Here is a 24,916-nt window from a genome sequence, read left to right on the forward strand (position 1 = left end):
TCAAATCCTGCTGTGGAGCTGAAGTCAACTGGAGTTGCAGGTGCTCAGCAAATCTCAAGATCAGGCCCTTAGGACATCTGAATAGTCCTGCACTTACAGCATTTTCATTACACAGCATTCCCATTGAAAACACACATTGGCTGACATTCCATACTTGTCCTATAAGTGTCAGTTCTCAGTCCTTGCTCCAAAAGAACAAGGATTTGAAAAACAAAAAAAATCATATTCAAAAGCCCTGACCCTACCAGGTCCTTTCCAAATCCTGGAAGGCATGTCTATAATGGAAGATTTGTTTCTCATGTAAAAATCTGCTGAGTTTCTGATCAAGAATTTGCAAAGAAGGTTTCAGCAAGTAAGCTAAAAGCCAGGCAAAGTAAACTCTGCAGCAGGCTGTTAATAGGAAATTTAAAAGGAAACATTCCTTCATTTAAATCTTGGGACACATTCTTCCCTGTTGCCACTCCATTGACCTCAATGGAGTGACATGAGGGATGAGTTTGGTCCATTTTGTCCTATACTTAGAAAGTATTTGTGAAATGTTAAGTCAATGAGTAATTGGAGGACTGCTAAATAGTTAGCATATACTCAGAAACTGCTTATGAAATGCATTTCTTTTTGCCGTGGACAGAATGCACAGACATTTATCTTTGGAATAATAAGGTATAACCATTACAAAGAGAAAAACAGCACAACTCTTTGGCTCACAACCCTGAATATGGGTTGTCTGAAACACTCTATTGAGGGGGCATAAAAAAAGATTTTTCACATAATGTAGCTGCTGCTTTAAGTCCTCTCCGCAATGTTTTAATCAGGCTGCAATACTGTCATTTTAAGGGGTCTGGCTAGCTCATTTTAAGGGGCAGCCCGTCACAAAGGCTTTTTATCTCTATTGTGCTGGTGTGAATAATTATTTGACGGCTGTTTCGTGGTGTATGTGGAACAAACTGGTGGGTCTTGGTCCAGTTTCTAGATGACAGGTGTCCACCTCAGGGAAAACCACCCTCACAATCAGCACCCTTGTTGATAGTCTCTGGACAGAGACCAAAGGAAGAGCAACTGTGAAATCTGCACCAGTCTCTCAACCTAGAGGCAGAGTCTCCAGAACAGAATACAGACACATGGGAGGGCTCCTGTAAACAAGCCTGAGAGCTGCTTGTTCTGTGGACAGATGCCTTCAGTCTTCAGGGCTGCACCTTTCATCAACAGAACATTCATAGAATCATAGAATATCAGAGTTGGAAGAGACCTCAGGAGGTCATCTAGTCCAACCCCCTGCTCAAAGCAGGACCAATCCCCAACTAAATCATCCCAGCCAGGGCTTTGTCAAGCCTGACCTTAAAAATTTCTAAGGAAGGAGATTCCACCACCTCCCTAGGTAATGCATTCCAGTGTTTCACCACCCTCCTAGTGAAAAAGTTTTTCCTAATATCCAACCTAAACCTCCCCCACTGCAACTTGAGACCATTACTCCTTGTTCTGTCATCTGCTACCATTGAGAACAGTCTACATCCATCCTCTTTGGAACCCCCTTTCAGGTAGTTGAAAGCAGCTATCAAATCCCCCCTCATTCTTCTTTTCCGCAGACTAAACAATCCCAGTTCCCTCAGCCTCTCCTCATAAGTCATGTGTTCCAGTCCCCTAATCATTTTTGTTGCCCTCCACTGGACGCTTTCCAATTTTTCCACATCCTTCTTGTAGTGTGGGGCCCAAAACTGGACACACTACTCCAGATGAGGCCTCACCAATGTCGAATAGAGGGGAACGATCACGTCCCTCGATCTGCTGGCAATGCCCCTACTTATACATCCCAAAATGACATTGGCCTTCTTGGCAACAACGACACACTGTTGCCTCATATCCAGCTTCTTGTCCACTGTAACTCCTAGGTCCTTTTCTGCAGAACTGCTGCCGAGCCATTCGGTCCCTAGTCTGTAGCGGTGCATGGGATTCTTCCGTCCTAAGTGCAGGACTCTGCACTTGTCCTTGTTGAACCTCCTCAGATTTCTTTTAGCCCAATCCTCTAATTTGTCTAGGTCCCTCTGTATCCTATCCCTATCCTCCAGCATATCTACCACTCCTCCCAGTTTAGTGTCATCTGCAAATTTGCTGAGGGTGCAATCCACACCATCCTCCAGATCATTTATGAAACGATATAAAGTGTTAATTTAAAAAATTGTACAGAGGTCTTTTTAATCATGCATTCATTTTCTGCTTTGTGGCCATATAGCTAGGAGGGCATGGTTAATGTGTCTTAAACACTGTGTGTATCCCAACGTACACCTGCAGTGTTCTCGGTACACATCAGCCAATGCTTATTAATGTAATTCCAAGTAATATCACCCTCTCTCACTAACCCCTGGCCTTCACAGAGAACACATGTTGGCAACACGCTTCCATAGTGGTTATTGAGAACTCCTACACTCAAAGCGTCACTAGACAAATTTCCATATATAGTATTTTGAACCTGTCAAGTTAATGATAAATAGAAAAATACTGGAATAAAAAAATGTTGGTGTTATTTACAAATAACATTTTAATTTTTTTCCCCAAACAATCAAACATATTTCTTGGGCAAACAAAAATATATTTAGTGTGATATTTGTACAGTGCATTTAAAAACAAAATCTGTTGCAGGATCTGAAAGACAAAGGAGAATAATGATTAGAACATCTTATTTGCATAATGGAAATGGAAATGAATTAAAACTGAATTGTGATTATAATATTTACCAAAGTTTAAGCATGAACTCTAGCAATATGATACAATGCCACTTAAACTGGTCTCTGTAAGAAAAAGGCAAAAATGAGAAGGGTTTTATTCTGTTATTTATGAATAGACATTTTCTATCATTATAGGTTTCAGAGTAGCAGCTGTGTTAGTCTGTATTTGCAAAAAGAAAGAAGTACTTGTGGCACCTTAGAGACTAACAAATTTATTAGAGCATAAGCTTTCGTGAGCTGTAGCTCACAAGTACTCCTTTTCTTCTATCATTATAGTAAATGTGTACCTGTAGATGTTCTGTTTTACAATGCAGCTGTCAAGCTACATTGCAATTTTGATGCGTAAACTTGAATACAAGCATCTAATACACTTGTACATACTACCTTTTGGCTTAAAGGGACATTGCCAACTTGAATTATTTAAAATCGAAAAATTTATAAGATATTCAGTTTGTGATACAGCATCTTTTAAATAGAACACTCTGAACTTATTATAAAAAATTCCTTAAACCCAAAACTTTACAAATTTTTTACCTCTGATGTTTGTAAATGTGTTTTCATTGAGAGGAACTGAATAACTGATTACACAAAAAGTGCTATCAAATGCATTAAGAAACTGGAAAAATAATTGTAGTAAATTATTTTCAGTACAGTAATCTTAGGTGTTACTAAAAGGTACAGTTTTCAGACAGAAACGTAATAGTTGATAGTTCCCCCCTTAACAATGTGGCCTACTATTGTAAAGTAAAGAGAATTAGCTCTCTGCAGTGGTACTACAATTTTTCTATCTAATTTGGTAGGGAAACTTGGCTGAGGTCTTTGCTGAGCGAGCCATGTGAATTCCCACAATTTGCATAAGTTAGCCTACTGTGAATGGTTTCATAGTAGCAGCCGTGTTAGTCTGTATTCGCAAAAAGAAAAGGAGTACTTGTGGCACCTTAGAGACTAACAAATTTGTTAGTCTCTAAGGTCCTACTGTGAATGTACACTCAATTTTTTTACATACTTTATTCCTTGCATGGTTAATATATAATTTATTACTCTGTGACTCACTGGGTCAAATTCATCCCTAGAGTAAAGAAACCAAAAGAAAGAGTGAGTGAAGGGATGTATTTGGTCCATCAGGTTTAGGTAAAGGAGAGAACTGTTTAGTTCAGCAGTACTGTTTGTACTGAAAGGGGAAGATTGAGGACAGGGGAGTGTGGGGGAAAGAGACCTTTCCAGTCTCTGGTGTAGCTCTCCCCTGTCCCCTCCCACCGCGCCCCAGCATTTATTGTTTGCTGGCATAATTACTCTGAAAAGCAAACTTTTGTTTTGCAATGCACCAGATTACTCAAAATACCTGGAGTAAATCTTTCCAAGAAGAATACCTTGTACTCATCTGTGACGCAGCAGGGAGGGGGGAGTACTGACCAGGGAGTGGTTTTTTTTTTTTTGTTTTTGTTTGTTTTTTTTTTAACTTCAAATATGTTTAATATGGAAAACCACAGAACATGGTTTTGTTACAGCTGCACATTTTTCATAGAACATAGATGCAATGACACGTTGGCATCTGGATCACCGCAGCACAGCCAGGAGAGTTTCACAGGGACTGTCTGCATTGGGGATGGGAGGCTTCCCTTGAGAGAAGATACCTGAGCCTGTAACCTGAGCCAGGTGGGGGTTGGGGCCAAGTGATACCTCCTGGCCGGGAAACCGCACAAAGGCTGGAGGAGGAGTGGGGGGAGGTTGGGTGAGACATCTGGAGTGGGTTTCAGTTTGGAGATGGCTGGGGAAGAGGAGGGAGCCCCAGGTCTGGGGTTTTTAATCTCCCTGCCCCCCCCCAAGGTCCTGACTGAGGAGTCCTGTCTGTGCCTACAAGCTCAGGTTTGGACTGTGTTCCTGTCGTCTCTAATAAACCTTCTGTGTTACTGGCTGGCTAAGAGTCGCAGTGAATTGCAGGAAGTGGGGGTGCAGGGCCCTGACTCTCCCTCACTCCGTGACATCATCTAGGAGAGTTTTATCTCCTGCAACCCAGGTTATCCCACAAATTATTCATTTCAAACACTGTTTAGAAGTGTTTAAATTTACCTTTTTATGGGCTGACAGTTCTTAGAAGTGCTTCCCCAATAATTAGTACCTACCATTCTCATACCACTGGAGAATCAAGAACATGTTATCTTTAACCTGACACTCAGGGTTCTACCACATGGGTATCATCTCATTCAGCTTCTCGTCAGTCAAACTTCTAAAAAGAAAAGGGTAACAGTTGACTACATCTCACATTATTAAAATAGTACAAAATATTTTCCACGTGCTCTGCATTATAATTGTTGCATTCTATTGCACAATATATCCACAATAATTAATAATTAACTGCAATAGCAGAGTGACACCAAGATTGCAGGCATAAACATATAAATTCTCTAACACTAGCAACTATTTTTTTTTAAACTATATTACATAGTATTCTACAGGTGCATTCAGACAAACATTCTTGTAACGTGCACTGTACCAAATTTGTCCTTAGAATATAGTAATTGAGAATGACAATGGATTCTAAACTCAGAATTCTAGATTCAGAACTGTTTTACGGACATGGCTCAGTGACCTATTTGCTGACAGCACGCTACCATGAAGCAAATATGAATTTGATACAAACTTAGTCTTTGATTTTCCTACATCAGAAGTTCCTTCTGGTCACGTTTGGACCAGGGGTTTTATCTACATCCCTGGTGAATGGTGTAGAAGATGCAGGAATCTCATCAGCAGCAAGAAATCAAGCTTGAAGAGAGTCCAGCTGAAGCACCAGTTTAGCACACTGCATGGGTCAGAAATGTTCTTGAGGAAAAAGGGATTGAGATAAGAGGGATGAAAGCTTTGTGCTAAAGTACTATCCCACCACAAAATCCTATGGTCTCCTGAATCCACCTTGTTGTATAGTGACAAAGTTGGATGGCTGAGCAGAGCTAGATTTCCAAAACATTAGAAGTTAAACTTCTGCACTCTATCAAAGACTCCACAGCCAAAGTTTAACTGATTTTTTGAAATATTAGTTTATAAAATCCATGTAATTTTTTCTAGGTTTTCCTCTGCACCACCTGTTCCCAGAACCAAATGTTATCAATATCAATTCTTCTTAACAACTCCCCCAATACACATACATGGCCAACAATCCAGCACACTTAAGGAACCCTATGATAATAAAACTAGTATGCATAGGGAATGGAGGAAAACATTCAGGAAGGTAAAGTTCCTATTCATTATAGAAGAATCATATACTTTTCCATTAAATTCTAATTTTTCTATACTGATAGGTTGCTTGAAACATACAGAATTTAATAGAGAATTTTATTACTACTATAGGACTTTTTAGAAAAATATACAGAAAGGATATTATTTTCTCAAATTCTATAGGTTTTTTTCCCCCAATAACGTCTACAGAACCATATTGGCTTAATTCTAATTAAATTCTGTAGTACTCTCCCCTAAGACATTTTAATCTTCCTAGAGATTGTTATAAAGGAGGAGTACAAGTATGAGAGACTACAATGAATATTTTTTGTTTATATGTAATTTGAGTGATATGTTTAATTTTGTCCTCTTTCTCTTCTTAATGCGACAAGCCAATTAATACATTTTAACTCAAACTTAAAAAACCCAGACAATTAACACCTTAACTACTGGAACCCCAAACCCTGCTGAATGCTTTCCCATTCCAAAACCTTTGGGGAAAAAAAGACCCTGATTTAGTGTGTAATTAATTTTAAGCATGGGAACAGTCCTGTTGATCTCAATGGGACTACTCCTGTGACTGAAGTCAGTAAAGTGCTTACACGCTGTGCTGAATTGGGCCTATATAAAGCAGTGCAACAGCGGAGTACTACAGGCTAAAAAAGCCCACACCTGCAGGCCTCTCTCACAGGAACAGTCCCATTATTTTCAATGGAACAACTGGACTGAGCGAGGGCTGAAGAATCTGGCTGCTAATACCAATGTCATAAGATTATTAAAATATATTCAGACCCTACGCCACTTACCAAAGTTGAGGCCAAGTCCTCTGTCTGCCTTTTCTCATCCAAGTATAATCAGAGCTGGTTTTACCCTCTTGATATGGTGCAATCCTGAATTAGCCTTGACTGCTGCTTTTGTTTTTTGCCCCAATATCCCTCTGACATTCTATCTCCTCTTCTGTCTTAACATCTGGGTATTGTTTGGTGTACGGGCTTGACATATGTAAACAGAGACTAACAGGCAAAGCATCACAACCACTAAATCTAATTTGAGCATTTGCAAAAATTATATGCATGTCACGAAAAAAGAGATTGTGATATGTTGGAAAGTTTGCGGAGACTAACATGAGGAGAATATAAAATTAACACATTGCAGTAAATTCAGGTTAAGACTTGTGGCTGTAGCACAAGTGTAAAGATACAAGGAAAATGCTCGAGGAATAGCAACTTAATTTTGTTAGCGGCTGCAAGTACCTGGCACATTTGTCCACTACATTTCAATCAAGCAGAAAGCCAGCTCTTATTTAACTGTAATGAGCCAATAAAAAGGGTGCTAATAGCACCTACTGTAGTTAAAGTTGCAAACGTTATCCATTATAACCAAAGATTTCGATCAATCACAATTTTCCAAATTTTGATCACATGTGCCTTTGTATGGTTTGGGGAAAATAGTATTATAAGTAATGGATCATACTCAACAGGCATCTGATAAGGTCTGATCAATCAAACGAAACCCTACCTTCTTTGTGAAATCATTATACCATCTCTCTGCCCAGCCTGGTCTGAACAGTGAATGATTGAAAAAGCCTCACTGAACCACAGAGCGAAATTCTTTCCTATCCACCCCAAACAAAGACAAATCACTCACATGAGGAACAGGAAATAAATAAATGTAATGAAAATGCTGTAAGAGATCCTCTGCCTTTTTCAGGGCCTGCAATTTCTGGAGCATTGGACAATAGTCTGGAAATTCTAAGCGTTCATTTTAGATGAGAAAAATAAGTTTCTCTATTCTATTTTGATGCTAATCATCACAATGTAAACAGATTTGTTGCTGCCCTGTTAATCCAATGTTGTAGAAAACTGTCTCCAGCAAAACAACAGCAGCAGCAAAGGTGAAAAATTCACTCTTCCCCTTCCCCAGTGGTTCTCGATCTGTGGTTTATAAATTGCTTTCAGGTGGTCTGTGGAGCTGCTTCTGTAACAGTGGTGAAGTACATGATGTTTGCAGCTATTATTAGCATAGTCTAGGATTCTTAAAAGTTTCCAAAGGCTTGATTGATGAACAGAATTCCAAAAATCCTAGCCGCTTTGTGCTCCTCATATGGCTACTTCATGTCTTCATTGGTGGTATTTTTTTTAATGTAAATTCAAACTTTGGTCAAATGGGTGAATGAAATTCATCAATTTGGAAAGATGGAAGCAAACTGCAAAGTGGGTGCTAACAGAATTAGAACAAGGGGTATTACATGCAGCGAGGGGAGATTCACTCCCAATACCCATATTGTCCTAAACACAGAGAGAAGAAAAAATACAATACAGACACAAAATGGGGATGGAGGGTAGCCAAACAATTTTGCCTATCATATTCAAAATAAGTTTATCTTAATATTTATTTATTTCTGAACCATAATCAGTAGGAAAGGTTTGGACTCAGGATTTGAAAGTTGGGAGCAAAAGTGTATGGTTTAGGGTTGTGTGTATTCATTGCTTGAATTTGGTATTTTTTTTAAATCCATTGATAGAACCATAGAAATAAATGGCTGTGTAATTTAACTAACTATATGTCCAACAAGAAAAGGAGTACTTGTGGCACCTTAGAGACTAACAAATTTATTAGAGCATAAGCTTTCGTGAGCTACAGCTCACTTCATCGGATGCATTTGGTGGAAAAATAGAGGAGAGATTTATATACACACACACAGAGAACATGAAACAATGGGTTTATCATACACACTGTAAGGAGAGTGATCACTTAAGATAAGCCATCACCAACAGCAGGGGGGGAAAGGAGGAAAACCTTTCATGGTGACAAGCAGGTAGGCTAATTCCAGCAGTTAACAAGAATATCAGAGGAACAGTGGGGGGTGGGGTGGGAGGGAGAAATACCATGGGGAAATAGTTTTACTTTGTGTAATGACTCATCCATTCCCAGTCTCTATTCAAGCCTAAGTTAATTGTATCCAGTTTGCAAATTAATTCCAATTCAGCAGTCTCTCGTTGGAGTCCAACAAGAGTGGTTTCCAGCATCAGCTGTAACTATCAAGGCTTCTGCTTTTTCTCAGGTGAATACTCATAACCTTTTAAGCTAAACTGAACTCTTGGGTGCAGCCTCTAACTTCTGTTTTATTTGAATGCAAATCCTTTCCCCTAGTGAAACTAGAAAAATATTCTTCAGGTATGCAGATATTCCAGGCAGTCTTCTGACATGGCATGGATGTTGGTGTAATTTAAAAACACACAACCATGTAATAGGATTTTTGTAACAATATGTGTAGCATGTCCTGGAGGAATAATCCAAATTGCTGTTTTGGAAGTACTTTATATTAATAGTTTAACACAGATGACAGTTTTTTGGAATAAAGTTGCAAACTATAGTCAATTACTTCAATTTAGTCATTTATTGTATTATCAATATGGGCGTTTCCAATTAATGAATTTATTCAATTATGGTACAAATACACATTTGCACAGAAATTCACCATTGTTCAGTCTTACTTTGTATCTAATTTGCTGTATTTAATTACTTTCCTATACAGCAGTAATATAGATGGATGGAAAATATTTAGAAAACACAGAGAGAGCTGCTTAAGTAAATCATGAAAGGACATGATTAATTCTTATTCAGAACCAAGCTTTGTATAAGATGAAGTCTTGGATTTCTTATTACAGCAAAATTCCGATTGAGGCCAATGAGAACTTTCCTCGAGTGAGACTTCAGAGCCAGGCCTGTTTCCCATCATTTAAAGGAACTGATTTGGGATGATACAGGTATAATTATCTCTCCTCACAATTTTGCTCTTATATTTGTATGGCAACATTCTCCCATTTTTCCTGCTCCATTCTAATTATCTCTAATAAAGAGAATGACTGTCAATACAAACAAGTTTCAGAGTAGCAGCCGTGTTAGTCTGTATTCGCAAAAAGAAAAGGAGTACTTGTGGCACCTTAGAGACTAACAAATTTATTAGAGCATAAGCTTTCGTGAGCTACAGCTCACTTCATCGGATGCATTTGGTGGAAAAAACAAAATACAAACAAGATCTTCTGGTTTTCCAAATATGAATAGCAAAAGCGGACTTATTTTATTTTTAAAACACATCATGTTCCTGCTCCTATTCCTATCATCAAAATTCCCACTGACATCAGGACTGGGCCCTGCATCCAAATCAATTGTGTTTCACCACACATTATACATACCTCTGAAAAGAACACAGACAGGATGACTAGGCTGATCCAGTGAATAATTCCTGCAAACTGTGATGCACTTGAAACTGTAATTAACACAATATAATGAAGCATAATTTTAGTACCAGGTAGCAACTTATATATAATGGACTAGTATCACCACTTACATTTAGGAGAAGCAGTTCATTTGAAACACTATAATGAAAATATAACAATGGGACATGGAGCTTTACCCTCTTAAGTTGCTCATTCAAATCAATTCAGGTCAACAGTGACCATAAAGTTGTTATCTGATAGCTGTTCAGTGCCTTATGTAAAATCAGTAGGTGATCTCACTCATTGTTCCCAGGTGACATTGGTCACAGTTGCCAACACCACTAAAACCTACACTAACTGGAAGTCTCAAGAGAGGCTAAGGAATGAATGGGTTTGTCCCAGTTTTCTGTTTTGAAATTAGGTCACCTTGGTGGTAAGCCACCTGCAGATAGGAGGCTGCAAGTCACTCCAGTAGTGAAACATGCAGTTAGAGCCTCTGAAAAACAAAGTTAGGAGTTGGAATAAGCAGTGTGGGACAGGCTACTCCAAGACAATCTGAGAAAGGAAAAATACTCCTTAGGAAGGGGCTTTTGTGCCACTCTCCTCTCAGCCAGTTCTTCTTGGTGATTGTGGAGACCCTCCATTCCCTTTCTCTAGTAGAGGTTTTAGAGGCAGTGGGTCTCTTGAACCCTAGTCCATAGGGCTGTTAGGTGCTAATAAGTTCCAACCCACCAACCAGCGATCTGCTAACTACTGTCAGAATAGAAGCTGACCTCTGTCAGAAGATTCCTATCCTGGGATCTAATTGGTGGAATGCTTGGGGTCCTGACTGGTCCTCAGTTTCTATTTAAACCAATCTCAGGAACAGGAAATTGTCCATGCAACTGGGTTTCCCTTGCTAGGGACTGCATCCTCTGCAACACCTGCTCCTACGGCCTGATCTCCTGGTAACCTGACTCTGCCTCCTGACTCCCAATTTGCCCTCTGATCTCCTGGTATCTGACCCAGCCTGACTTCTATTCTGACGAGTAGGTCAGACCACTCACATCCTAGTTGGGGCAGTGGGCTGCTTGCGATGGAGATGAATCACAATTCTATCAAAAGCTGTCAGCCCAATTTGAAGCCCTGTAGGAAAAGAGGAACACAGGAATGACATTGCAGGTCAGATTCTGTCCTATGCGTGGAGCTGCTACAGAATCAAATCTTTGGTGCGCAATACCCTGTATCGTCATTGTTCCAGGATATAGGGGCACAAGTCTGATTGGCTTTACTAGGAGATGAGACTAAATCCTGCACAACTGAAAACTTAAGAGTAAAATTTTATAAACTAACAAAAATAATTACTCATTATTCCTTTAAATAATTTTTTAAAATCTTTTAATTTATTCTGGAAGACCAATAATTGTTTGGACCAAGATTTTCAAGAACAGATGCATGAACGTAGACCCCTTTATCCATATTAGGCACCTAAGTAAGTGGCCTGATTTTCAGAACTGATCGCTTATTCAGGTGTCTAACTATGGAACATATTGATCACAGCTTTCACAGAAGAACAAGGCATCAAGTCCCTGCCCCACTCACAGTTAGTTTGATTCTACAAAACCAAAATGAACACCTGCATTGAGACCAGTATTAGAAATACCTTAGAGAACCAATGTAATTTTTAGCAATATTTGATCCCTGCACATGAATACAATTGAGCTGGATTAGAAAAATGTGAAATATCATCTGACATCAAACCACCTAATAAAGATGAATTGCTAGCAGGAGAATACACATACTATGAACACATTTAACTCTAAACTGTCAATGCAGGTTCAAAATAAAGAAAAATGTATTGCAGGAATGAAACCATTTCATACAATATGTTTCAGTAAGCATATAGCTGTCAAACTGCCAAGTTTGTCTTTGTGTTACCCCACTGAGGACCACTGCATTACCATGTAAGAAAGATTCGGGCCTGGGTTGTCTATAAAGGGTTAATGTACCTTTGAGACATGGAGAACTTTCTGGACAAGTTCAGCTACAAGTTTATCTGCACATGGTGGGTGTCTAGGATGAGGAGAGCTTTGTTCACACAGCAAAGCAGAACACTGAAAGGTTGTGTTCAGTACATGTATCAAAGTTCATATTCCTGCAGTCTCAGAAAAAAAATGCAAAGAAGACAAGAAATTCTACCCCCAAACCCTGTGCCTGCCCAGGTCCTAGGAGCTTGTCTACAAAGGATCAAAACTGCTTGAGAAGATAGGTTGACTTATTGCACAATGGAAAAGTGTTTTGAGCATCTTTGTGTGCATGAAGATGCCAGGTTGTAGCAGAATAATGGGAGATGAGGGGGATTAGGATTCAAGGAATAACATCATTTTAGTTGCCACTGATATTCCTTAAAATATGGTAATGGGGGTCAGTAGAAATTGCCACGTATGGTACCAATGAATTTCAGCAGAGTCACAATTATTGATTAATAAAAAAGAAATAAGCAGACAATACTTTAGATAATTTCAACAACACGCTGCTTAAACAATAGGGCAGGGCTGGAAAATGGGGGAAATCCATTTGTGGGGAACGTTCTAATCCCAATCCATTGACATGCAGTCTTCCAACTGCCCCCTAGTGTGCAAGCAAGGTATAACATATGGGAATTTGTGGTGGGGAGAAATGGATTTCTCATATTGCAACATGTGCAGCAAAGACTGCTACATATACTGCACGATGGTGACACAATTAAAGCGCCTGAATGGTATCAACAGTAAACAGTTTCAAAGAACCTTCCAGGCAAGAAGTTCCTGAGCAAGAGCTGAATCAATGTCCCATAAACCGAGTTGGCATTCCACCACTCTCAATTGCCTTCTCTTCCTTAAAGACATCCAACTGAACAAACAGACTTCCTCACACTGAACTGTAGAAACAACATGATTGTTTCAGAAACAATGTGAGAACACTACATTGTCCAAACTCTAGTGGGGCAGAGTCACAGTCTACTATTTGTGTGAATCTGGCTTGTTGTAGAAGTGCAGCCTTACCTCTGAATTTCTTGGGTTTGTAAACTTTTTTTTTAAAAAAAATTAATAATCTTAAAGAAAAGAAGAAAAATCAAACAAACCAAAAAAACAGTCAAAGGCTACGACTTATCTTTTTTTTTTCCCGTAGGTTTTCAGTACCTGCAGCTCCGACTGAACTCAAAGTCGGGGTGCAGGAACAATTTTTATACTGGTGGTGCTGAGAGCCACTGAACTAAACTGTAAACCCTGTATATAACTGAAACCACTTCAAGCCAGGGGGTGCAGCAGCTCCCTCAGCACCCCTAGTTCCAGTACTTATGAAGGGAGCTGTAGAAATTCAGCACATCTAAAAATCATTAAAAATCATATCCAAACACGCTGCAATTCTCTTCTTAGCTGCCACACTGTTGTTTTAACACTGTGAAATGATCAAACCCTTATAAGAAATAAAGCCAAACAAATTCCCACTAAGGCATGGTTTCATCTTTATATTCATTTTCATTTTACAGCTATACAAGTACTTACATAGGCCCAGATCCAGCAAACAGATACATGCAGGTGGATTCTTGCACCTGTGTGGAGCCCCACTGATTTCAATAGGACTTCATGCAGGTATACAGATGTGCCTATATTTGTCCAATCGCAGGAAAAGGGCAGTAGTAAGTCACTCCCACCACTATTGGAAGTGATTTGGCAAAGAGATGGAGACGCATGGTCTAGAGAGGACAAGGAACCAAAAACTGAAGAATTCTAATCATGTCTCTGCTAATGAACCCTTTCTCTCAGAGCCTGGACAAGTGACTTAATCTGCCTTCATTTCTCTATCCACAAAATATGGAGAACAGTGCTTCCGTACATTACTGGGGTAATAAGAGATTATTTAGTTAATGTACATAGAGTCTGCCATATCAAATATGCTTCATGCTAAATTCACTCAAGGTCTATTAATTTCTCATTTGCATAATCTGCACTTTTGCAGATACAATTTCCATTGATGATAACAAGGAGTTGTGCCCACTGAACAAGTGCCAAGTGCAACTGAAATTGGCACTATGAATCTAAGAGGAGAATTTTGCCCTGGGATTTTAGCAATCATAGAAGCCTGATTTTTTGTACAATATTTTTGCACTTGTAATTCAAAACCATTAAAAACACTCTAAAAAACAGATTTCCTTGGTGATTGCAGTCTATAATGTGGATTAATGGCTTTTATTAGAAACAAAATTGGCAGTGATGTACCATAGCATATCCTTAATACACTTGTATGCATTGCTTTCATATACTACAGGGAATCATTATATGCTACAATTACATTTTTAAAAAACATAATTGCACACTAATGGCTTTTGAAAGATTAAGTTAAAAGTATAGTCTTCGTTTCACAGAATTACAGTATTTATGTTAACTCCTCCTATATATTCCATAAGTGGTTAAAGAACAAAACTCAAGGAATTTAATGTAACAAAAGCTACATGAAATAATGAGAAGCGTGGTGTGTTGATGGTTTAGTGTCAATGCAGTGAACTGCCATGCAGCAGTCTTTTACGCACAGGGCCAGCAAGAATGGAGAGTAGTGCAGAGACAAAATGCTCAGCCTAGTACCATCTGTTTGCCTGGCACAAACCTCTCTGGGGTAGAGGTTGGTGGGTTCTGAAAGATGTCACATGCAGCACTCCTCAGAGAGGAGTATTGATGGGGAAACAAATGGTAAAGAATGCTGGAGGTCCTTCTGAAATAGTGTTAGAAGTCTAAGACAAACCCACAAAAGCAAATAAATCCAGTGTTTAGGATTCAACCATTAGCTCTACTAGCAGTGGCAACTTTAGGCATATGCAGCGGGCCTTAGGCACACACCTGACCTATCAAAGTGCCATCACTGAATTTCTCTGTGACCCTCTCTTAGTTCACCTCTAAAGATTGAATCCCATAGCTGATAACCCCAAATACTTGGAAGACTGGTGCCACAGCATTCTGGTGCCACCTCCTGACTTCCCTGTTCACAGAGGGGTTGGGTTAGCAAGGATGGCAGAGCCTCACAAATAGCTGATGGGGTTGTCTGAGGCTGGAAGGGATGGTTTCATAGAAGTGTTTGAAGTGCGATATAGATAGGTATAAGGGGACCAGTTCAAATATAGGTAGGGTGTAGGAGAAGGCCCAGTCAGCATTCCTTCTTACAAGTCTTATAAAATAAAACAACAACTCAGGCTGCTGCTAATAGTGGCTCCCTTAATATTACCTTTAAAGCAGGAGTTTTCTTTGTGAGCCCCATCTCCCCACCAAAAAAACATGTTCTAAAAACTCCATGGCCCACCTGTGCCACAATAACTGGTTTCTGCCAGGACCAGTGTTAAGGGTTAGCAAGCAGAGCAATTGCCCAGGGTTCCATGCAACAGAGGGTATCGTGAAGCTAAGTTGCTCAGGCTTCTGCTTCAGCCCCAGGTGGCAGGGCTCAGGGCCCCACACTTCAGCCCAATGCAGTGGGACTTAGGCTTTCTGCGCTCGGCCCCAGAAAGTCTAAAACTGGTCCTGCTTGGCGGACCCCCTGGAACCTGCTTGCGGCCCGCCTGGGGACCCTGGGCCTCTGGTTGAGAACCACTGCTTTACAGCACTCCATTATACTATATAAACTGATCTTTGGGATGAAATCCTGAGACCACTGAAGTCAAATAGCAAAGCTCAAGAATTTCACCCTAGAGTTCCTTAATCTTTAACGGTTCATTTTTTTGGCCATTGTGGGTGTATCTAAACCCCTTATAGTTATTTCTATATATTTCTACATAATTTCTTGTTTAAAGGGCACCTTTAATATTTAGCACAGGAAAACTTGTTGGTGTTTACATTCAGATGAGTTTTGTGTGACTGAGCAAAAAAGAATGGAGGGAGAGAACAGTGAAAGAACAGCTCAACTAGGAATCAAAGCAATACAATTAAAAATTGCCTGTACCATGGAACCTGTGTAGAGTGAACTCAGATATAGCAAAACTTATCTTGTGTTGTTGTTATTTGTCTTACAATATGTTAGTGAAGTAGAAGGAAAGCCTTAATTGTTTCAATGCATTGCCAGACACAAATTGTAATTTCAGTTCCAACAAATCTCTGTTTATAGGGACAAATTACTAAAAGAGAGAGCACCAACTGCACCAGCAAAATCCACGCACACCTATTTGCATACATACATGTAACTATCACAGAAGTGTCCTTTTGACTGCACAAATGCCCTGTTTTCTGGTGTATGCAAATTGGAGAAGGTTATCATAATGGGAGTGTGCAGTTTTTGCAGGTGAACAAGGTGTGGGCACATTTTTTCAGGTGAATTTTACCTGCATCCTCTGAAAATCTGTCCCATAACGAATTTGCTCTGTGGGGAAGGGGAGGACTTCACTATACCAGGGTTCCACTGTATTAAAAGTACAGTAAAGGTCATTATCTAACTTTTAAACTACTTACATGACCAACCCTCCTCCCCCAAGCAAGTTAAATCTAAATATCATTTATCTTCGATCAAATTTTTTAAAAAAGCCTGCTACTCACACTGGAGAAGCTTTATATCTATTAGAAGTTCCAGAGTCAGGAGAATCACCACCAACACTACACAGGCTACCAGGAAACTGTTGAGACTTGCACTGAGCAAAAATACCTGCCACACAGCTGCTCGTCTCCCACAGCACGGCTTTAACCAGTTAGATCTAAAGAAATAAAACAAGGGGGGCAGGGAGCGGAGAAGAGAGAGAAAGAGAAAGGAAGAGAAGGTAAAGGGTAATGGACTCTAAATGAGAGAAGTGCTGCTAGAATAGATGTGACCATCAGTCCAAATCCTATTTACTTTTATTAATTTCTCTGTTAAATACAGCCTCTTTTCTTGTCTAATTTTTATAGTATAGAGTTGGATGCTAGTTACATATATCAACTGAAACTACCTGAATTTAATGGGCATCCTTAATTGCACCTGTACTATGGAGGAAGTTCTTCCTGGTCTAGAGGACTCAACAAGACCCTCTATTCTAGTCACATTTTTATAACAGGCCCATCACCATTATATCCGAGTGCTTTTCAACAATGCATTAAGCAATACGACTAACGTCTGTCATGTGTGGTCCCTTCTTCAATCCCCAAGAAGAAAAAAATTCTTGTATGTTTGTCTTGATGTGTGTGCTATGTGCTTTTATTTGTGAAGGCCAGGGCGAAGACTCACTCTTTGTAGTTAGATTGGAAAGTAATGAAATTGGTGGTAGTTCCTCTGGAAGTGAGAATTATGATCTTCGACCACTACACCACTTAATCTTAATCTTTGTGATGACTTGGAAAAAGTTGCCAAAGCAGGCATGCAGTCGTACTTCAGCCTACCCTGTGCTCCAGAGCCAGTGCCTATGATGTTACAAAAGGTGGCAGTGGGTGCTTGGAGAAGGGAAGGGTGGCAAGATCAGTGATCAAGTGGAGGCAGTGGTACTCATGAACAAAATGCAAATACATGGATATTGGTGGTACATGGCTGAGGGAGATGGTGCATACCACCTCTGAATTAATAACTCTAAATTCAATGAAGGCATAATTCATGTGGGAGTCAAACACCTGAAAAAAAACAACCCACCACCATATCAGCATCACACAGCCTTCCCTGATGTATCCATATGCCACATCTTCAAAAATGAGAAACGGGGATGTCTCAATGCTACATAAGCATCACTAAGGGACTCAGAGCTCTCAGGAGTCTCTTCAGAAAAGAGCATTTCAGTGAAATGCTCCTTCCCCCCAGGGGATTGATTAACTAACCCTAAAGACCTCCTGTGCAGACACTTTAAACTTGAAAGAAGATCTGGCAAGGTTTACAGTATATAGATCTATCCTTAGTTCAAGATTCTGGAGTGAAAATCTGAAATCACCAGAAACTGCTTCTCTGTCTCAAACATGCTGACTGAAAAAATGTGAAACAAACACTACTACATGAACTGTAAAAGACTGGGAGTTCTAGATTTTTAAACAATTAAAACAAAAAAACTAAAGCACCAAAAAGATAGGGAAAAAAAGAAAAATTAAAGGCACATAGGTGGTTGGGAAAAAGGGGTGCTGCTAATCTTCTGCCCAATTTTAAGGTGAGACAGTGACAGATTCCTAAAGGAGTTGCATTCAGTCCTCCTCTGTTGGTGGCTCAAAAATAAGGCCTCTGGGAAGAAATAGGGTTTTGAGGTAAAACAAGGGGGAAAATCCTCCCAGCTGTCTGGGGCACACAAAAAAAATGCAATTTGGTCACCAGGTAAAAAAGTATCTCATAGATGGAAGCTGATGTACTCTCTTATCTTCTAGATCCCATTCCAGTGCTCACAACTGCTCCCAAACCTAAAGAAGAGCTTGAAAATGTGTGTCTCTCACCAACAAAAGTTGGTCCAATAAAAGATATTACCTCACTCACTTTGTCTCTCTAATATCCTTGGACCAATGTGGCTACAACAACACTGCAAACTTCCGCGCTAGGTTGGTCTATAGAACTTGGCTTTGAAAGCACTCCCAATGCCACAAGCTGTAAGGAACATGACTGAAAAGTGATGAAAAAGTTGTTCTCTTTCAGAATTTTTGCTCTTTTTGTGGGAAAATAAAAAAAATAAAAATACTCTGATGTTCTTCTATCCAAGGATCTTAAACTGCTTCACAAACATAAATAAGCTAAACCTCACTCTCAAGATCCCTGGGAAGTCAGCTTAGTATATTTGCTCCCTTTTAACAGGCAGGAAAACTGAGGCACACAGAGAGCTGTGGCAGTGCAGGGAAGAGAACCTCTAATTCCTGCTTCTGGGTCACATATTTTAACTACTATTCTTCTTTTCAATACTTAAATGCTAATCCTCCAAACTGTCTGGGGACAGACCTTTATGTGGACTGAGACCTTTTGCCATTAGATTTATTGGTAAGGGTTTTTTTACATTAATTTCAAAACAGGATCACATTATTCATCATTTGGCTGTTATTTTAGTTTTGAATAATTTTCTGATCACCCTCCTGGTGGTTATATTTTTATTTACAATAAGGAATAGCCTTATTTATTTTCCTAATCCTTCTCTCTTATTCTTACACCTTCTTTCTCTTCTATTTCACCAATACTTAGCTCTTCCTTTTCCTTAGCTTAACTCTTCCTTTTCCCTTTTTCCTATTCTCAGAGTGATCAGTAGAGGGCCTAGCTACATACTTTTAAAAATCTCCATATTCTTAAGACTTCTAAGGACAATGAACATACATACACTTAAATAGATTGCATTACCCAGCATATACTACACACTGGCACTATAATGATTAACATTATTATTTAATTGTTTAAGTTAGTAACTACTTAAAGAACTGATAATGAATGAAAAATAAAGTTCACCTCTCTAGCTCTGCAGTGGCTGTCTATGCACGTAGCAATTTTTTATTCTGTATGAAAACTTTGCAACGAAAGTATCGTATTATAGTTTGGAAAGCATTGTTCTTAAAGGTGAACTGCAAAGCATTAGAATGCTTAAGTTTCTTTATAATTAACAGACTATAAATCAGGGGTGGCCAACCTGTGGTTCCGGAGCCACATGCGGCTCTTCGGAAGTTAATATGCAGCTCCTTGTATAGGCACTGACTCTGGGGCTGGAGCTACAGCCGCCAACTTTCCAATGTGCCAGGGGATGCTCACTGCTCAACTCCTGGCTCTGCCATAGGCCCTGCCCCCACTCCACCCCTTCCCCCCCACTTCCCTGGGCCTGCTGTGCCCTTGTTCCCTCCCCCCCCCCAACCTCCTGCACGCCATGAAACAGCTGATCGGGAGGTACAGAAAGGGAGGGGGAGACGCTGATCAGCGGGACTGCCGATCGGCGGGGTGGGAGGCGCTGGGAGCTGGGCGGGGGGAAGCTGATGGAAATTCCGAAATCCAAAGCAAGGGGGAAAACAGAACTTTGAACTCAGGCCTGGGTGTGTGAAGTGAAGATGGGACAGTTTTCCTAACATTTTATTTTAAATGTGAATTTATTTTTAACACTTAGCCTCACAACACCCATATGAGGTAAAACAAATTAATGTTTGTAAAGCATATTGGAATCTTTTCATGGAAGTCAATATCCAAGTGCACAGTTTTATTATGGGCATTTGAAATATATATTGATAAAAATGACCAGGAATTTTTTAAAAAGACCCTTTTAACATGGCTTTTTGCAAAGCCAATCTATTACTAGCATAATTTGATGCACTAATACACAGGTTTTAAAAAAGATGTTCAGCATTGAACAAAATTGGGGAAAAAATTACCACATTTATTTGGTAATGAGCAACCATAATCACTTCATTCAAGCTACTAACACTGTTTCTGTTTTCCTGTCTTGCAAAACCAACCAACCAACCAACCAACCATTCATGGTGTAATAACCAGCCTTTTTGGCTAATTAGTAAGCATTCCCCTCCCTCAAAATGATCTGCAGGCTAAAATTGGGCAACATGTTATATCTAGGGATGGACAAAAACGAAGATTAGCAATTAGCCAACAGAAGGCATGACCCAGACCAGGAAGTGATAAAAATACAATAAGTATGGGTAGCAGCCTAGACCTGGCTGAGGGAAACCAGGCAACAGAGCCTGGCAGGAATTTGCAAGTAGCACCTAGAAGACCTGAGGAACTGTGAGAGACACATACAGCCTTGTACCCTCCAACTGGATTGCTCCTTAGAGGCTTAGCTAAGAATAACTTTATGAATTATTTCTTTAAATAAGTTTTAATACTTAGGAGATTTGCAACCTTTCTTTTCTGACAGCTCTGGTATAAAGTTTCCTCCTTTAGTATTACAGGTGTGCGAGTGTTCAAATGGGAACCTATCAAAAGATGACCTATGTAGAGTCAGATATGTGAAGAATCAACTGCGCTTGTTTTTGAGCTTGTACCATACTTTGCATACTACCAAGTATTCAAGTTGCACTCACACTGGCCTTTTCCCTGAAATTCCCACCATTACTACTACCACTGCAGCTCCACTAGTGTAATTACTAGCTACGCACAGCAGGTCAACACGGCATCTTGGGAAAGACACGGGCACTCACTGCATTACCTGTATTAGTGCTTCCACTGGTTTAGTTATACCACTGGAAGTACTGGTGGGAAATATTAGGGAAAAAGGCTAATGTAGATCAGGCTGAAAGGGTCCTGTGCACCATGACACATACAGAAACAAGCTACCAAAGGTAAGAGTGTTCACATGAAGACTTTGAATGATCTGTGTCAGAAAAGAATCAGAAAGACATTTCTAAATCATGGAACATGTTTGTAACATACTGACTGAGCAGTGCAACATTTTATATGTTCTGCAATAAAGAGCCCATTATCACACAGAATTTAGAGTGCCGAATGCTCAAAGTGGAAAAGAGGGAAAACATTTTGTGCTGCAATGCAGGTCTTAGATTTGGAGCACGCAGAGTAACAATGATGTAGTACTACACAGGAGAACAAATCATCATTACAGTCTCCTTCAGTACATTTCGCTGTTTTGCTTTTGTTCCATCTTTCTGGCCCCAGTTCATGTCTCGCAGTTATGCATATGTTTTAAAAAAAACCCAATAAACCAACCAAACATCACTTTTGTAAACAGAGAGAGAGAGAGAGCTTGCTCACTGAAAGAGACAGTTCAGCCTTAAAAGCTCTCTACCTCATCTCCCTCCTTGGGGCTGGGTAATTCATCATGGATCTGTCTGATATCTTCATGGGCCTGTGTGAGTTGAACAGAGTAATCTAGAGGAGTGATGTAGGATAGTAAAAGCCCTTACAGTATCAAGTGGCGAACCAAGGAAGAAAGGCAGAAACTTAAACCCATTTTAGTTACTGACCCTCTAAATCTTGCAGAAAAACAACTAAAATACTAGGCAGAAGTCAAAATAATAATTCAAAGATTTGGAAAAAAAGAGAAATAATGAAGACTCTAGCACCATCTGATGCAAATTTAGAAGCCAGACTAAACTGTCTGAAGGAGCAAAATTAGCACATTCTTAGTGTTTTACAAATAAAATAATAATAAGAAATGAGATCACAAAAAACAAAATGAAAATGAAGAGGCAATGTAAAATGCCAGAAAGAACAGAATGTTTAAATCTGTTATAAGACAACAAGAACAAGGATGAAAAATAAATCTAGAATAAGAATACTGACCTGGTCAAGAAAACCAATAAAAAGCAACAGAAACACAAAGAATAATGAAGGAAAACACCCCACAACATTCCATGGTAGTAACAGAAGTAGTTTGGGTTGAAATATTGTAGTGACATGCAGCACTGCACAGCTGCTGTGCAAAATCTTCCATGAAATGTCACTACTATAGCTCTGATCTTGTAAAGACTTATGCAAATGCTTAATATTTACATACTTTAACACATACATGTAAATTTATGCAGGTGCATAAGTCCTTGTACAATTAGGGTCCAGTTATGTTTTCAATTAACACAACACCTGTGATCTTGTGAGTAATGTGCTGCTTTCTGTAAACTTAACCAAAAGCTTTATAGATTCTAAAAAGATATGAAGAATGTTATGCAGAGATAGTATGCAATTTTATACCTTGGAAAAAGAAAACATTCCTTTACCCCAAAACATCACTTCTTTATTACAAAGCAGAAATAACTAACAGATTTCTAAAAGCACAGAAATGTTCAAAGTAACAGGAAGAGTTGGAATTACTTTGCGTGGTCGACTATACGATAGAGAACAAGAAATTTGAAGAACTATAGGAGAGCAATTCATTCAAGAGAAGAAAAACTTGAGGAACCTATTTTATACAACTACAGGTTATGCCACCTTGTGTCAGGGTTATATCAGTTCATCATAATCGTACTGGTGAACAAAGCACTGGTGAAATCCTGGCCCCAAAGTGAAGTCAATTGTGAAGCTCCCAGACTTTACTGGAGCCAGTATTTCACCTCTTGACTTTATTATTCTAATTTTATTAAAGTGATTTTACTGTGGTTCATCTGCAAACAGGTCATTGTGGAATAAAACAAGCCATGCTGTACAGTCTATTATTACAGTGTAGACTATGAAAAGAACTTTGATGAATCAGAAAGAGAAGCAATTTTAAAAATATCCAAAGGCTGAGATATTCAGGTGCAAGAATCCTAAATCACATCTACATAAATATGCACTGACATTTAATCTGCAGAAGGGGAGTGAAGCAGCACAAAGATGTAATCCAGCCTTAATTCTACACTTCACATCTGGAGAAGACTGCCAAGAACATTGCAGAAGAAGAAATCATTAAAATAAACACAGGAACGTTTTTAAAAAAAGTCTATCCAAAAAGCTTTGTTTAGAGAAAATTTTAGAAGGGTTACTGTAATACAAGGACTTGCTGTTTGGCCTTAGGCTAGTGACTATTTTAAGACACCAAGGGATTGGTCCTGCACCATTAAAGTCAGTGAAAGTTTTGCTATTGAGTTCACTGAGAGCTGCTGGTGCTCAGCATCTGTGAAATTCATACTCCTGGTCTGTGATTCTGCTCCCACTGAATAAAATGACCTAAACTCACTCCCTAAAAATTACAGCACCAAAAATCAAATGTCACTTTTGAAAATTTGGCCTTTAAATTCTGTGTCACAGTTTCCCCATTTGTAAAATGTAGATAATGATACTTCTATCCCTTTCTCACGGGAAGGTTGAATGCATTAATTACTGTTTGTACAATGATTTGAAAATTAAAAGCATGAAGATTTATTATTCTCATGTTTAACTTCCTAATATTGTTGACAAGTCTTTGATCATTTTTTCCATCCCCAGCTGTTCAACAACTCCAGCCCCCAGAGTTCCTATTTAGCTGCTCTCTCTTCTCTGCTTCCTTCTCTTATCCTACTTCCCATCATTCTTTCTTTAAAATTTTTCTATAGTTTATTTTACTCTCTACCTAAGCAAATGTAAGTAGATTTAAAATGTGACTGAGCACAGAAGCAACAATCTAAGACAAATAGTTAAGAAAAAATCCATACAGGTATATCCACCAGATAAAACACATAACGAGCATAAGATATGGACCAGACTCATTTCTTTCATATTTAGGGACACTGTCCATTACTTAAATTAAACAATCTGCCCCCCTTACACACTCACACAAAAAAAACAAAAAACAAAACCCAAAACATTTGCACTTCTGGCTAAGTTTTTTAATCTATTATGAGATTACAAAAAAATATATCTAGGATTTTTTCAGTTTGTTTATTTGTGCATTTAGTATTTTCTGTCTATAGTCAGTTTCACTCTTTCCTATCAATTTCCCATTAGTTGTGTGGGTCTTTTACACAGCAGTGGGGAGAGAAAATATTTTTATAAAATAGAAAATACCAACATAAAACCATAAAAATTAGAAGTGGCACCTGAAGCTACTTTTAACTCATTTTTAAACACTCACTAGATTTCTGGTTAACAATTTCCCTTATAATAACACTTCTATTTTGGTGTCCATTCTCTCCAATATCTTGAACAACTCCCAATATCTTAATGAGAACCTCACAGTAATATCGAGGGTTGAATAGAACCTTTTGGTTATTTTGTTCTCATCCTTTGTACAAGTGCATTATCCAATCTGTGGCAGACACACGTTTTTCCATTCTTCATCGTCCTAAGGTCCGCGGATCTGTTACAATAGAATTTTCAACGCGGTGTTCCTCCAGGGTCAGGAACAGGCTTATCTTTTAGGTACAGACATTCCAAATGAGGTATATTATATATCCTCCATTTTCTCCTGCACTCTGTAGTCTGGAGAGATCTTCTGATAAAAAATGG

The 24,916-nt window shown here is 39.1% G+C and overlaps 1 protein-coding gene and 1 long non-coding RNA gene across 5 annotated transcripts in view; both read right to left on the minus strand.

Annotated features, from left to right (window-relative positions):
* Window positions 1-24,916, minus strand: part of TMEM266 (transmembrane protein 266) — a 134,288-nt gene that overhangs the window by 53,614 nt on the left and 55,758 nt on the right. For 3 of the 4 annotated variants that reach the window (XM_038418464.2, XM_043493856.1, XM_038418462.2), the window contains 2 exons: window positions 16,690-16,844; window positions 10,133-10,206 (listed from right to left, as the gene is read on the minus strand). In XM_038418464.2, the coding sequence (XP_038274392.1) occupies window positions 10,133-10,206; window positions 16,690-16,844 (229 nt within the window). The remainder of the gene's footprint in view (window positions 1-10,132; window positions 10,207-16,689; window positions 16,845-24,916) is intronic. The other variant, XM_038418465.2, reaches the window with a different exon arrangement.
* Window positions 4,168-8,333, minus strand: LOC122456107. Its single transcript, XR_006274778.1, has 2 exons — window positions 6,740-8,333; window positions 4,168-4,947 (listed from the first exon to the last, which is right to left on the minus strand). It is a non-coding gene; the product is annotated as an uncharacterized LOC122456107 (long non-coding RNA).

This window comes from Dermochelys coriacea, chromosome 10 (genome assembly GCF_009764565.3).
Source record: "Dermochelys coriacea isolate rDerCor1 chromosome 10, rDerCor1.pri.v4, whole genome shotgun sequence".
In the NCBI taxonomy this organism is placed as follows: domain Eukaryota; kingdom Metazoa; phylum Chordata; order Testudines; family Dermochelyidae; genus Dermochelys; species Dermochelys coriacea.